This window comes from Echiichthys vipera, assembly GCF_963691815.1.
Source record: "Echiichthys vipera genome assembly, chromosome: 13".
Lineage (NCBI taxonomy): Eukaryota > Metazoa > Chordata > Actinopteri > Perciformes > Trachinidae > Echiichthys > Echiichthys vipera.
In genome coordinates, this window is record NC_139838.1 from 2,619,057 (window position 1) to 2,635,294 (window position 16,238).

The 16,238-nt window shown below is 41.2% G+C and overlaps 1 protein-coding gene across 1 annotated transcript in view; it reads left to right on the top strand.

The window, feature by feature from the left end:
• Window positions 1-300: 300 nt before the first annotated feature.
• gabbr1b (gamma-aminobutyric acid (GABA) B receptor, 1b) overlaps window positions 301-16,238 on the top strand; it is a gene marked incomplete at its 3' end in the record, with an annotated part of 117,578 nt that continues 101,640 nt past the window's right edge. The window contains exon 1 of the mRNA XM_083925025.1: window positions 301-441. Coding sequence (XP_083781151.1) covers window positions 316-441 — 126 coding nt within the window. The 5' untranslated portion in view covers window positions 301-315. The remainder of the gene's footprint in view (window positions 442-16,238) is intronic.

The window sequence follows — 16,238 nt, forward strand, 5'->3', positions numbered from 1 at the left end:
ATAAATTGCATTGGTTTTTCACCTTCATGTAAATTGGTATTTTAAATGAGCCCCCATCTGTGAGGAAAAACCAACTGCTCATGGGAGATCCTTCCTCCTTACCCACACACAGTGAACCCTGCACACTCTCAGTTGAACAATACTTGTGGAAGAAAGTGACTTATCTTATTGAGCTTTCAGCATCCAGCAGCTATGGCTGGGCTCTGCCACAGGACCGTACTGCGCTCCTCTCTGACCCTGACCCTCACTGTCCTCCTCTCCTGCTCCTGCCCGGCTCTAGGCAAGAAGAAGCTCTACATCGGAGCCCTCTTCCCCATGAGTGGAGGCTGGCCTGGCGGACAAGCCTGCCTCCCTGCCGCTCAGATGGCTCTGCACCTGGTGAACAAGAGGACCGACATACTGCCGGACTATGAGCTGGAGCTGATACACTATGACAGTATGGTGAGTAACTCAGCATAGACTCTCTTCTTCCCGTCTTTGACTGTGCTGTAATACATGTTGATCAGAATCTGGTTGGATGTGTCACATGAGACTGCAGGAATTCAATTTCAGATGTCAGGATTGGGGGGGACACCAAAATTGTTTTATTTATTTTTTGTCCGTATGCAACTCATACCATGCCACCATAAATCACAACTTCATAGAGGCTCATCGTATAATTTAAAAAGTACTGCAAAGTGAATCATTTACTGTTCTTACCTTTCTTGTTTAAATGCCGACATATCACTGCTTACTTAATTGTTATATTAGTAAATCATCATTTTACTGAACTGTTATATTAGTAAATCATCATTTTAACTGTTATATTAGTAAATCATCATTTTACTGAACTGTTATATTAGTAAATCATCATTTTACTGAACTATTATATTAGTAAATCATTATTTACTGAACTGTTATATTAGTAAATCATCATTTTAAGGGTCTCAGGCATGTAAAGTCTACTCAGCCCCAGTTCTTCCCTTCCCCCAGTGTAGGGGACTACTTTATACATGATTCACTGATATGGATGAATATGAAAATATGAAGCCTTTTTTTAAAGCCTGCTGATCATCAGCGTCTGTGTAAGAAACTCCCCGTTCATGTGTGTTGTAGTGGAGCAGAGCAGAGATGGATGTGGAGTCAGAAGTATGTTTGTCATACATTATTTTATCACCATTTCAATCATTTCTGTTTGGATGTGAATCTAAAATGTGAAGAATGTGAAGTCTGAAAATACATTTGTTCAATTTTGAATAATTATGGGTATTATATATATTATATATATTGGGGGGGGAGCAGTTAGCCAGTGGGAAAATGTGGTTTTAGATGACGGAGCTGACGGAGATCTGCACTCTGCTGAGTGCACTTCTCTAGTTCCATCATTAACCACTCATTTCTGGTCAAAATAATCTGCATTAATAAAGTAATTAACACACAGCTGCAGACTTGATGATTAAATCTCTTCATTAAGGAGTTACAATCATTTATAACTACAAGGGTGAGACCCACACACATTTATTAATGGGACATTTATTACAATAATGATTTTCTTACTAAAAGTAAATGATAAACAACCTGGAAGCCCAATATCTGTACTTTAAAAAGGCAAACTGATCTGTAAGAAATGATGATTCACTAACAATGGATAAAACCATTAGTTACAACAAAATTGACTGGAAATGCTAGCCACCTAGTGAAGGTGAATGCACTGAATGTGTCCACGAAGCAAACTGTTTACTGTGGCTGTTTTATTTAGACCTCCACACTGTGATGATTTTTTCTACATCATGTAGGGCCATCAATTGGCAGTCCTTTGTGTGTCGTATGTTTTAAAGAAGCATTCAGTTCATAAAATGGGCCGCGGCCCCAGAGATGTGTTTTACCTACGGTGTGAAACATAAGTGTGTGTGTGTGTGTGTGTGTGTGTGTGTGTATGTTTATGTTTATTGACATTATGATTAAGTTATACAGACATAAACATACAACACAAAATTCAAATACCCAGCCCACCAAGGATCTCATCCATCAAGGTAAAAAAACAGGAAAACTAAATAAGCAAATGGAAAATAAGAAAAAATAGGGATACAGAAAGCCATAAAATCAAACATACAGCACAACACCATCAACATAACAACAAAAAAAACCAGCTGATCGGTACTGTTCACAAACATATATTCAGGCCAAATAAACCCTGGTGCTAAATAATTAAAGACCAGTTGTGATAATCGGTCCTTTTACATTACATGCTCTCTCTCACTCACTCACTCACTCACTCACTCACTCACACACTCACACTCACACACACACACACACACACACACACACACACACACACACACACACACACACACACACACACACACACACACACACACACACAAATACACAGAGGCCACATTTGAGACAATAACTTGGAGTTTACTCGTTACTGTAAGTGAGTGCAATAAAACCTTGACGGGTAAAAAGTCAATTCTTCATCAACCAAATTGTGCAAATTCTTAATTAGTTGCTGCCCTCGTAACTTTAGCGGTATTGATCTGCACATGCCTAATTATTGTTGGAATGCACATCAATGAGATCATTGGACCTTGGTGAAAGTAACCGTCCACCTCAGCAGAGGGAGGACAGAGACAGGATGAAGGACTGATACTGTCTGTTGTCTGTGGTCTTCTTCATTCTTTATAAACTTGATTTTGATGTCAGGTATATGATTTTTACTGACGTTTTTGATTAGTTTCCAGGGAGATTTTATAAAGCAACTTTGCTGTTATAAACGTTCCTGTTGCTGCTCCTGAAACAACATTGAGTTTGTTTTAAAATATGAATTTGTATCCTGTAATAAAATATATATATTTTTTTATTATTTGGTAATGAAAAAGATCCGATAAGATTTTTGATAAAAAAGGTGAACTGATGAGGAGTACTGACAAGAGTGTGGTATCCTATCGGTACATGCTAAATATTCCCATCCCTAATTAGGATTGAAAATGTGGTGGTGTGTTACTGTAAAGTGTAATGAGACTAATATCTCAGGGAAATGTCAGGCCCCCAGGCCCTCAGCATTCTGAAAATGTGCCCCCCTGAAGAATATAAGTGAATAGCCCTGATCTACTGCATGTTAGTTAGAAACAAGTGGCTTACTGGATGTACACTGCTCCACTTCCACTAACTCCATTGTTTTCAAGGGCACCGTTGCTGCATCTGGAGCTTGACTCAGCCCAGCACCAGTGTGATTGGTTTAGTCCTTTTTCCCCTCTACCAGAATAATAAGGCGGTGTAGCGAGACCACACTGCAGCACTGACACGGTGCTGTGGAGAAACAACATAACATATTTCTGTGACACGTGATATATCATGAAATATAATTTTGTTCCTCCATTATTCTTCTTAGATCCATACTCCGCACAAACCAGTACTGTTACATTTCATAAACTATGTCTTACTACTATTACCATCACTATCAACAACAAAGAAATGTTCATCATGACTTATTTTTTGTAGTGTCCAAGTTCCATATACTCACATGATGTTTTGTTTAAAATGTCCAGTTTTGGGAGAAGAGGTTCTCATGACTGATATGTTTTTCTCCTTTAGGCCTCAGGGTGGAGAGCCCCCCAGGTCTTTCCCCTTTTACATGAGATTACCCTTTTCGCTCAAACATCTGAATGAAAACCAGATGTTTTGTCCTCTCCCCTAGGAGATTTTCTCATTTGGTTGGAGATTCTCCAAGTTTCTAAAGACTTGAGAGATGTTTTAATTTTTGTATTAAACATTTTTATACACAACAAGAACGGTGTCGGCGGACATTTCTACTATACATCTCCATATCATCATCTGCACCAAGATACCACATTTTCAATCATGTTTATTTATCTCTACATCAGCAAGTGAAATATTGTCCGGCTGATGTCCTTTTGAGTCATGTAAGAATGTTGACAGCACTTCTGTGACCGTTTTTCATGAATATAGCTAGCTTTGTAGTAGGGTTTCACCAACTACTCGTCTCTAGTCAGCACTGTTGGCAGCAGTCAACCAGTCCTGAATTATTTGTATGTAGATGTCTGTCCTTACGGTAACCTGGCTGCCTTTGGAAAAGTGCACGGGATGGCCGGACTCTTAGGGCGCACTCACACTGTCCATCCGTACCGTGCCCAAGCACGTTTCACGGCTAAGTCTAGTTCGTTTTACCAGTGTGAGTGCAAGCTTACCGTGTCTAGGCGCTCAACTCTCCCAAACAGGAGAAAGCACGAGCACGAGCACGAGCACGAGCACTAGCACGAGCACGAGCACGAGGCCTACGGTGGTTCTGACGTCATTTTATGTGTGCCTGTTTGGACATAGTTGTCACCTTGCAACGTCGACTAAACGGGGTCGTGCCGCATCACAATGAGTCCAAAAAAACCACAAAGTTTTCTGCGCTGCTTTCCATTATGTGGCCAAAAGAGAAAAAAAAAATTACGCATCGCAATGACGTAAATCAATGTGTGTGACATGTTACGGCGTGATGACGTATAGGCAGGCAAGATTCATTCGCACCGAGGCCCAGGTAGTGTGAGTACAAACGGGCCTCGGCTGCGGGGGGAGAGGGATGGGGGGTTGTCTGTGGTCTTCTTCATTCTTTATAAACTTGATTTTGATGTCAGGTATATGATTTTTACTGACGTTTTTGATTAGTTTCCAGGGAGATTTTATAAAGCAACTTTGCTGTTATAAACGTTCCTGTTGCTGCTCCTGAAACAACATTGAGTTTGTTTTAAAATATGAATTTGTATCCTGTAATAAAATATATATATTTGACGTCAATCAATGTGTGTGACATGTTACGGCGTGATGACGTATAGGCAGGCAAGATTCATTCGCACCGGGGCCCAGGTAGTGTGAGTACAAACGGGCCTCGGCTGCGGGGGGAGAGGGATGGGGGGACAAGTACCCTAAAGCTAGGGTCACGGTACGGATGGACAGTGTGAGTGCGCCCTTAATGACAACTGTTTATTTCGGTTACTGATAATCCCCACTGGAGACGAGGCGTGAGCGGCACGTACTGTTCTCTCATCCATGTCCGTCTCAGCTGTGTGTTAGCAGCAGCTCCTTGGGAGCTCTGTGACAGAGCTGGTTAACCTGTCCTCACAAGGCTGACTGATTGCACAAATGTATTGAAACTAAATAGTTTTCATGTCGACCCCATGGGAAGAAATCGACAGCTTTTATGTATTGATTTATTGAAGGGAATGAGCCTGTGGTGAAACACACAGACTTACAGACTGGGAGCTGATCAACCAATCAGGGTTTCCCCAAATGTATTGCAAGCTAGGCCAGTTGAGTCCCTGCCAGGCTTAATGTGGACAGCCTTTAACATTAAAGGGGAAATAAGGTATTTTTAACCTGGACCCTATTTCCCATGTATTTCTTTGTAATTGACTACTGGCATTGACTTTTTAAAAAATGTGTCCAGTACTGAGCGGGGCGCTGCAGCCGGGCTGCTGGAAACCGGGCTGCTGTGAACCGGGCTGCAATATAATGAAACGAGGTGTCTGACTACATTATGAAAGATGGAGAAGTTTCCGTTCTCCTGCCAGGCTTTGGTGTGTAGCTACTGCAGCAAGTGTCTCCACTCTTAGAGCAGCATTTTTCTTTTGGAAAATGTTCTTTGTTCTTCAAACTGAAGATCTGATGGTCTATATGGACCAAGGTTTTCGTTGCCACTGCGATCAAGATTGCTGCAATGTAACTGGCAGTTCCTAATGGAGGAATTGTTGGGTTTCTGTAAATCATAAATAAATCCTAGTGTGGTCTAGACTCTACATGGATATAGGTGTCTTGAGGTAACTTTTTTCATGATTTAGCAATATAATTAAAATTGAATAGATAAATCAAATTGGTTCTCGGGTGTGAGGAGGGCTTCTTAATGGAATGCAAATATGGCACTCAGTGAAGACTCATCCCATGGTCTTTTCGGCACTAACATACATCAAATAAACCATTGCAACAGTTTTTTTGGTGTATGAACTTTTAACGGTGAAATCAGGTAGAGTCACTAACAGCCGGACGTGGCTAACAGTGATTAGCTCGCATTCAAACGTCTTTTTTAACCACTAATACTGCACAAAATCCCTACACAGAAAACAAAGCACCAACAACGTAGTGAGTGAACCCAGAGTTTATTAAAAGAGTGTTTTAAAGACTTACCTACTGTCCCCTGTACCAGCTCCTCTCATAGTAAAGTCCATTCAAGTGGATTACCAAAGTCAATCCAAAAGGAAGGAGCCCATTGGTGCTTTGTTTTATTTGTAAGGACTCTTACCATGCTACTGCTCTCCGTCTCTTTCTCTCTAACGCTCGTTGAGCCTCCGTCCATAACGTCCTTTTCAACCAGCTGACAGTTTGTCAGTGACTTGACCAGCAGACTTTCCTAAGACTTGATTGGCTGTGTTACATGTGTTACGTTCTTAAACCAGCTGCTGGAGATTTGACAAGTTGAGTCTCAGGAGGCACCATCAACCGGTTTGAGTCCAGACGAGACGGGTCAGTTCACACCGCTGCAACTTTCACTTGCAATGTTTGTTTTGTTGCGTTGCAAATCTTTGGTCCGAACTGGGCTTTAGAGGACTGAATTACATTTCAGTTTGGGACTCAGTCCTCTGAGGTCCCATCTGGTCACCTTTAAAGCACCCCTAGGGGCAGGTCTTGAACATAGTGATTTGGGAGAGATGACAAATAAGACAAGGAGAAAAGACACAACTTAAGGCAAACTGTATTGATTGATACATGCATTTTTATTATTGATATGACTGACCAGAGGTCGGAGGGCGTGTTTGTTTTGTCATACCCGCCCGGCCGTGCATGCATGTCAGTGCATGTGAGTTCCTATTGTGTTGATATCAGTCACCTAGGGCCGTGACAAAGTCGGTATTTGACGAGTTGGGAAATGGTTTGCGAGGACTGTGTGGAGACAACTTTTTTCAGTTGTTCAAGTACAGCACCTTTGAGATGGACCAATTAAGTGACAAGCCACTCCTTTGAGTTTTGCTCAGCACCACCACGCATAAATAGACCTGAAGCGTAAAAGATGCCAAGGTCAGAGTAGACTGATGAAATCTAAATATTCTGCGAGACGTGCTTTCTATGTAGTAAAACCAAATGATTATTTTTCTATTTTTCATGTTTATAACACTGTAGTGTGACATGTCGCAGTAGAAGGCTTGGACTCTCTGCATACAGAATGCAGTTTCATTGTTACCTAGAACTCCTCTCTGTTTCTTTTGATTACGAGCAGTGGAATGCTATTATCAAAAATTTGGCAACTAGTAAAAATCAGTAGTCATGAAACCCCTACTATGCAGGAAGATGATGTCCTTATTCTTCTATTTTGAATTGAGTCTGCAACTTGGAGGAACGGCCTCCAATGAGCATGAGACCAGACCTGGATGAGTCACTAAACTCATCAGAGATGTGGGCTCTACAGAAGCTCGGCGTTCAGTTCTTTTACATCATGAGCTTTCAAAGCAACATTAGTCATGACAACATACTGTATGACAAAGAAACTGCATGGACAAAGAGAAGTTGCTGTCACAAGCTGAATCCAACCAACAAGGACGTAATGGACATTTCTCGAGTGTATGGGCTTGAACTGACACAAATCGTTGCAATACTGGTTTAAACAATGTCATGCACTGTCTGGTGTGATTCAGGGTTAGCGTTGATTACATGTTGTGTTTTTCTCAAGTGCTATGATGAGAAATAATAATACATTTCATTGATTAAAGGGTATATACTAACGTCATTGTGTTTCATTGGTCACTAATCATGTTTGTTACTCGTCAGCTGCAATTCGTCAAATAAATGTTTAAAGATGCCCTATAATGCTAGTTTTCACGCTCATATTTGTCATTTTCGTGTCAACTACAATAGACATGCTTTGATCTTTAAAAAACAAAATATATTTCTCATATTGTCCTATTGTTGTGCTGCGTACCAGGAAATGTTATGCCCTTTACCAAATACGGAATCAGTGACCTAAGCAGCTGAAAACACCTTCTATATGGAAGCTAGCCACATTAGCAGCACAACATGCTAGCGTTAGCTTTAACAGGTTAACCTCTAAAATAAACACCAAAACAGCAAAAAGTGTCTGAAGTTGAGACACTCAACTTTGATACATTATATACATTTTTACTTTTTAAAGCCATGTTTCCAGTGGCTTTAAGAGCTTTGAACTCCTCCTGGAACACAATTTCCCTATTACTATTTTTTTTGCTGTTTCCTGTTTCATGCTCTAAACATCTGTGAGAGGGAGATATATTGAAGCTTTTATCTTCAGTATTATACTGTATTGTGTTACACTGTGCAGTGTGAGCAGAGATATGTATATCATCAATTTTTAATCGGCAAGATTTTAGGTATGATTAGATTTTCTATTCAATGGAAAACTCATTCTCTCATCTAGCCTTTTCTCACCTGAACCTCTCCACACACTGCATACCAACACACACACACACACACACACACACACACACACACACACACACACACACACACACACACACACACACACACACACACACACACACACACACACACACACACACACACACACACACACACACACACACTATAAATAAACAGTTTAATGCACTGTGACAGGCTGGTGTTTTTTTTAAAGCATCACTCTGATTGGTTCGTGCTGCTCTGCATTGGATCCCCACTTCAAAAAACCTGGAGTCGGCATGACAACAGTAACCAAGACAACTGCAGTTCAAACAAACACAGATTTGTCTCCAAGAAAAAGGCAAGATCATGCACCTAGTATCATTCTACAAACAGGAGCAGATGGCTGGATGATTGGTAAAGTCATACTAAGCGCAGTTGGCCAAATATAAGAAGTGGTGGCCGGAGCATTCATCGATCACAGACCTTTACACCACTCTCACTCTGCCAGGTCAGCTGCACATCACACTGAACATGCTCTGATGGATCTCCCACTGATCACAGTGCAGTACAGCATGCTGCAAAACCCAAGAGGCCAAAAAACAAACAAACACCTGTGTCATCATTATTAAGTGAACAGAGCAGAAAATGTCTCCAGCTTTCTCTTGAGATGTGGACACAAGATGTCTGAATGTCTGTTGGATAGTTGAAGGGTACAGAGTGGGATAAGGATGGGATGGAAAGGGCGGTATTGTAGCTACAGTAGCTCATTTGAATGTGTTGCTAATTTCCCCAGAGAGCCAGGGTTAATCAATGAGTCAACTGCAGAGAATGCAGCACCGGATTACGGCGGGCCTGCTTTACAAACCAATCTGTTTGATTCAGGACTGAAGTGGACAGCTCCCTCCAAGACGCTTGTTACTGAGCCTGTTGACTCAGTGTCATTAGGTGAGAAGAGGAAATCCAGCTCATGCCTGAGCAGCCAGCTTTCACTCCACAGGAATGGATTTTACCCCTGCAGACAGGATGGAGACTCTTTCAAGAGCTGGTTGCTAGGAAACAGCTTGGGTCCAAGTTTACATCCCCACAGCTATTGATCGATTGACTGTTGGCAAACTCTGCCTCACAGAATTCTGTTTAAATGTTTATGGTTGTAAGTGAAACCGTTTCTGACAGAGCTGATAGAGCTGATGACTGAACTGGTCCATGTAAGGGTTCATGTTGATTCATGTGGACGTTATTATCCCCTTTATTACATGGTCAATTTCTAAAGACATCAGTACTCAAAATATTGTCTAAAAACATTCTGTTAGAGTCTTAAGTTTTCCTGCTCTTTTGTATGAACCAGTCTTTAAACAGAGCCCTACTGTGTTCCCTTTAGTGTCTTCATGTCTGCCTATTTCTCTGTCGCGTCTTTTCTTGCTGCACTGTTTTATTGTCATCTTTTTCTTTTCAGTCCAGTCCACAGTCCAGTCTTTTGAGAAATACTTCACCTGTGGATACATTAAAGGCAATATTTGTTTGATAATATTCACCTCACCTTTCCCATAGAACAACATAACTCATCCGGTTTTAGAAAACACGCAACAGATCGCCCTTCCCCCCTCCCCCGTCACAAATGTTACAATATCACGGACACACGCCTCACGCTAGACAGGCACCTCCCGTTCCTCCATCAGCTGCTCGTCACTATATCGCAGCTCCTAAGGGTCGCCACGAACATGTGATTCAACCATCAGATCTTCTAAATCTCCTTCTTCCATATCAGACTGAGAACCTTCTGCCATTGTTGTTAGTTCACCAGCTTTCTCCACAGCACCTGTTAGCTTAGCTTAGCTTCCAAGTAGGATAGCAGATGTTAGTTTTGGTAAGTAAAGTCCCACCCACTGATCTGTAATAGGTCTGTAACATCAGTGGGTCCCACACCTTTGAAAAAGGATGAACTAGTGTTTGTAGTTTTACCAGAGCCCGTCCCTCTAACACTTCCTGCTTTAAATGACACAAAGTGAGGATTTTGAAGTCAATTAAAGCAGGAAGTGTTAGAGGTAGATACAGCTCTCTACCGTCTCAGGGGAAAATGAGGGAATGATTCCTGACCATTCAAAAATATAACTGGGTTTCTGAAGATCCAAAGTTTAATGCAAAAGGTTGAAGTATCATGAATTCTAAGGTTTTGTTGTTTATTTTGCCACAGCTGACATTTAATTTACTGTACCTCTTTCTGTGATTGACCCAGGCTCTAGGTCTGCCAGAACCAATTACCAATTATCTGTTATACATAGAAACGGTCTGTTTAGACCAAATCACAATAACTTCCCCGTAGAACACCCCTATGTGGCATATGAACAATTCAAAGGTGCTGAGGAAAAACTGGATAAACTCATCTCAAATGCATGTCTGAGGCTTTCATATCTCATTCGTAACAAAACACCAAAACTCACGTTAGGTAGGAGACCTGGGGCCTGTTTCACAAAGCAGGTTCAGTGAAAACTCTGAGTCTGTTAACCCTGAAATGAGGGAAACTCTGAGTTTTCCGTTTCACAAAGGGAGGTAACTCAAACCAGAGACAGAGGGGTAACTCTAGCCTGTTTCACAGAGAGAGGTAACTTAACCTCTCGGTCAGTTACCATGGTAACATGCTCTCTGAAACTAACCTGGTCGGGACCAGGTTTTTCTCAGAAAACCTTGAGTTTCTCTCTGTCTCCGCCCTCTTTCAGCCACACACGGTGTTTGATTTCCTCATTCATTCAGTCAGCGGGCGAGTTTTGGCGTAGTATAGTTCCGTCTGTTTTTTTCAGAAAATCATTGCAAAAATCAGACATTAGAAGTTATATAAGGTGGCGACTATTTCACTACCATGGCATGTCCTTTTGATAACGATCCCGTGGATGAAGCTGCAGAATTAGTGCGCAGAGAATTAAATATTCGTCGGGAGATGATTATCAAACTATTGATTATAGATGTTCTTGCATTTCCAGGCAATTCTCTTTTTGAGCGGTACCGTTTTATATCACAGCAGATATTCTGTGTTGCGCTGCGTTTTTTTGCAAAAGGGAGTTTTTTTTATACAACGTATAAAAATCATTCAGTAGGCCTATATAGAAGTTATATTAGGTGGTGAATATTTCCACTACCATGGCATGTCCTTTTGATAACGACCCGTGGATGAAGGTGACGCATTACTGCACAGAGAATTAAATATTCGTCGGGAGATGATTATCAGACCGCGCATAGACGTCCTTAATATACTGCAGCCATAATTACAAAATGAATGAAATGGATCTTTTGAGCAAGTTGAATGTATTTGACTTAGCGTTTCCTAAATATAATCCCAGCTTTTCTTGCAATTCATAGGTTCAAAAGTGAGTGCTTTTAGTTGGGTTACCGGTATATAAACTACTCCTATATAGCCTTCTGATCCAGAATATCACCTATAATGCGAGGGGGCTGAATACGGCACAACACCGTTTCATGTCACAGTCCATCTCACCCCTCCTTACATTTCCAACATTAACAACCAGTAATGCTCTCATATAACAGCAGATATTGTGTGTTGCGCTGCGTTTTTTTGCAAAAGGGAGTTTTTTATACAACATTTATATGTTGTATAAAAAACAGCCACTTACGGTAATATTTACTTTACCATGTAAAACATGCTCAAAATGAGACGTCACCATGAGATTGTGCCGATGATTTACCTGTTTGAACAATGTTTTTATGTTTCATCTTAAGCTGCTGCCAAGTGCGCTTCTCCCCCGCAGGGTTGCACTTAAATGAAATAAATTAATAGACTACCACTCAAGCAGTTCCCCCTGTGATATTATTGTGATTGCAAAGGACTACATTTAAACTTATGCACTGACCCAAGCAGCAATGTTCTCCCGCACCGTCTCCCTCTCTTTTGCTGCAGCAGCGGTGTAAACCTGCTCAAACTGTCCGTATGAGCGCATTAATATTTCCAATTCCAGTTGTAGCGTATCCCTTCGCTTCCCCGTTGCCATGGTGACTCGTCGAATCAGGGCTCCATTGATGCTGTCTTTTTTTACTTGTGGTGCACGCGCTTAACTCCAGGTCAAACTACTCTGAGTTGATCAACCTAACGCAAATCGGCTGTTCTGGAACCGAAAACTCAGAGTTTCCTATCTCAGAGTAGATCAACTCAGAGTTCAGGGTTAGACTCAGAGTTTGTTGAACCTGCTTTGTGAAACGGACCCCTGATTTACCTGTTGAGCCACAGACTAAAGAAAATGACACCACCCAAAACTAGCAGTTGGCCTGACCAGCAGTGAGATGTGGCTGTTTGTGACACTAGATTTGGTTTATCAGCACTGCTACACAGCAACATAGAACATAAAAGCACAGCAGAAACATCAGACAGCTCAGATCACCATGTTTAACTATCAGTGCGTTGTTCACATGCAGTTTAAAAAACAGTTTCTCAAACACCATGTCTTTTTGGACAAAGGTTAACTGGAAAAAAAGCTGTATTCGAGTTACTCTGTCATTATCCCATTCAACCCCCTCTCGTGTTTACGAGGGGAACTTCAATAATCAGATTATTCCCTAAACCAGGGTAAGACCATTTTTGGCTTACCGATATGAATATCTTTAAACATTACTGCCAGGGCTGAAAGTGAAAACAGAAATAAATAAGTTTGCCAATTTTTCATACGTATCTGTACAATATATATCAACCTTCAGATGTCTACCCAGAACTGACTGTTAGCGGGACATCACATTGATTCTGTCCATGTTTATGTAATAAACGCAAAAATGCAGTGTGCCATTAAATGTAGCAGCATTTTGTAAATGTTGAATTTGGCCACAAAATAAAAGGAGAGTGTTCATTGTTTGATTAAAGAATTCTCTTCATAATTGATTTTACGCTCAAACAATGATATGAATACATTCTACAAACATCAGGCCTCGTTTTAAGGGCTTCATTACTTTGAATTGAAGTGTTTTTATTCAAGGCTTTTAAAAACCCTTCCTTTTGCTGCTCTGTGAAATTACTTTTTAACTTTGCTGTTTCTGTAATAATGATGCAAACTAATTCAAAGTTAATTCAAAAGGCACTCGTGTGCCATTTAAAAGTCTCTGGTTCCCTGCTGTACCTGCTCTCTGTTAGGTAACATGGGTTTGCCAAATGACAAAAAAATCCTTCACAATCATTCAGTAGATTGTTATTCCATATAATGTTATATTATACGGGTTAACATCATTTAAAAACAACTTGAAATTTGAATTTGCTTCTCTTTTTTTGTGAAGAAATGCAAACTATAATGATATTATAGCTGTTATGCACATTTTCACATTTTCAAAGGAGGATAAACCATATGCTGTATATTTGAGTAAGCAGATCTCAGGGCAGCAATTAACTGACCACTTAGAGTCGGCACCGACTCACTGTCAACTTGTGTGGTGCACTACTGACAGAGAAGCATCACACTGTATCTCATGAATGTTACAGAACACAACATGTTTCAGAATCTGCTTGACTCGTAGACTAAATAATTAAAAAAAGGTGCGTAACTATCTGGTCAATCATTAAAAATCTCTTCAGGTTAACATTCTGTTTATTTCTTCACACTTTTACAGCGCCCAGAATTAAGTTAACTAATGAATCATGCGGACACCTTAAATCAAACTACAACTATTCTGTATTTCTCTTGAGGAAGAACACTCCTCTGTATCACTGATCAGCAGATCACTGGTGATCCAAACCCATTCAGAGTGATACGTCATCTCCGGAGTCCCCTAAATCCCTCTAGGGCAGGGGTCCCCAAACTACTAGTATGCGGCCCGCCTCCACATTTGGCCCGGCCCCCTGAACAATACCAGAGACCATTATTTATTTATTTTTTTGGCCACGCAAATCCTGGCTAGCCCCTGGACGGAATAATGGCGAAAAGGTTAGGTCAGAGAAAAGTTGATTCAGAATGCAGGGTCTTTAACCTGCGGTGGTCAAACAATTATTTTTTTATTCAATGCAAAGAAAAGGCGGTTTGTCTCATCTGTCAAGAGGCAGTGGCGGTATTCAAAGGATACAATCTGCGAAGACACTATGAATCCCGTCACAAAGACGAGTATGATAGCATGCAAGGCCAAATGCGAGCAGACAAACTCTTAAAACTAAAAAGTGGACTGTTCAGCTCAGCAGAGTACATTTGTACGCCAAGCTCAACTGAACCAGTCATCCGTTCGGGGCCAGCTTTAAGGTTGCTCAACTCATAGCAAGCAGCGGTAAACCTTTCAATGATGGAGAGTTTGTCAAGAAATGTTTGAATGCTGTCGGGAGGAGGTGTGTCCCGAGAAGAAAGATGTCTTAAATGCCGTGAGTCTGTCGGCGAGTACAATCACTAGACGCGTTGAAGAAATAGGGGGCAATGTATATGCTCAGCTGCAGCAGAAGACGAAAGAATTTTACTTTTTTTCATTAGCACTGGGTGAGAGCACAGACATGCAGGACACAGCGCTGCTGCTCATTTTTATTCGTGGAGTTAGCGCAAACTTTGAGATGTGCGAGGAGCTAACAGCCCTTCAAAGTCTCAAAGGGACTACGACGGGGGAGGATATTTTCGGCAAAGTATGCGAAACCATGGAAGAGTTAGAGCTGGACTGGTCAAAACTTGCCAGCATCACGACTGACGTGGCTCCTAATATGGTGGGCGCGTCTCGGGGTCTAATAGGACGCATAAACCAGGAGATGGAAGAACTGGGTCTCACCGCCCTGCTACAAGTCCACTGCCTAATTCACCAGCAGGCACTGTGCTGCAAAGTGCTGAAGTGGGATTCTGTCATGAAGGTTGTGGTGTCATGCATAAACTTCATCAGAGCAAAGGGCCTACTCACACTACACTGTGTAAGTGATCTAGAAGGTTTATGTAGTGGGAGCATATCAGTGATATACTTCGGCCCTAGACCATGTAGTGATTTATATGTGAGCAGGAGGATTTTGAAATCAATTCTCTGATGTACAGGAAGCCAGTGTAATGATTTAAGAATTGGTGTAATGTGCTCACATTTTTTGGTCTTTGTTAGAACTCTAGCAGCAGCGTTCTGAACAAGCTGTAGCTGCCTGACAGTTTTTTTTGGGAAGACCTGCAAGGAGACCATTACAGTAGTCTAACCTACTGGTAATAAAGGCATGGACATTTTTTTCTAAGTCTTGAGCTGACATGAGCCCTCTAAGTCTTGTTACATTTTTAAGGTGATAGTAGGCCGATTTTGTTACTGATTTGATGTGACTGTCGAAATGTAAATCAGAATCCATAATAACCCCAAGATTTCTGGCTTTATTTGAGGTTTTCAGGGACAGTGACTGAAGGTGTTGGATTACTTTAAACCTTTATTTCTTAGCACCAAAAACAATTGTCTCAGTTTTATCCTCATTTAGTTGAAGGAAATTTTGGCACATCCAGTGTTTGACTTGCTCAATGCACTGGCACAGACGATCTATGGGGCGATAGTCACTTGGTGATAGCACTACATAGATTTGGGTGTCATCGGCATTGCAATGGTGGTCAATGTTATTATTTTGCATGATTTGTCCAAGTGGGAGCATATAGATGTTAAATAAAGTCGGCCCCAAGATTGAACCTTGGGGGACTCCACACGTTACGTTGGTTTGTTCTGATACAAAGTCGCCAATGGAAACAAAATAGTTCCTATCTTGTAGATATGACTTGAACCAGTTTAAGACTGTGCCTGAGAGCCCCAGCCAGTTTTCCAACCTGTCCAAAGGTATTGAGTGGTCGACAGTGTCAAATGCAGCACTGAGGTCCAATAGCATTAATACTGAAGTTTTGCCAGAGTCTGTGTTAAGACGGATG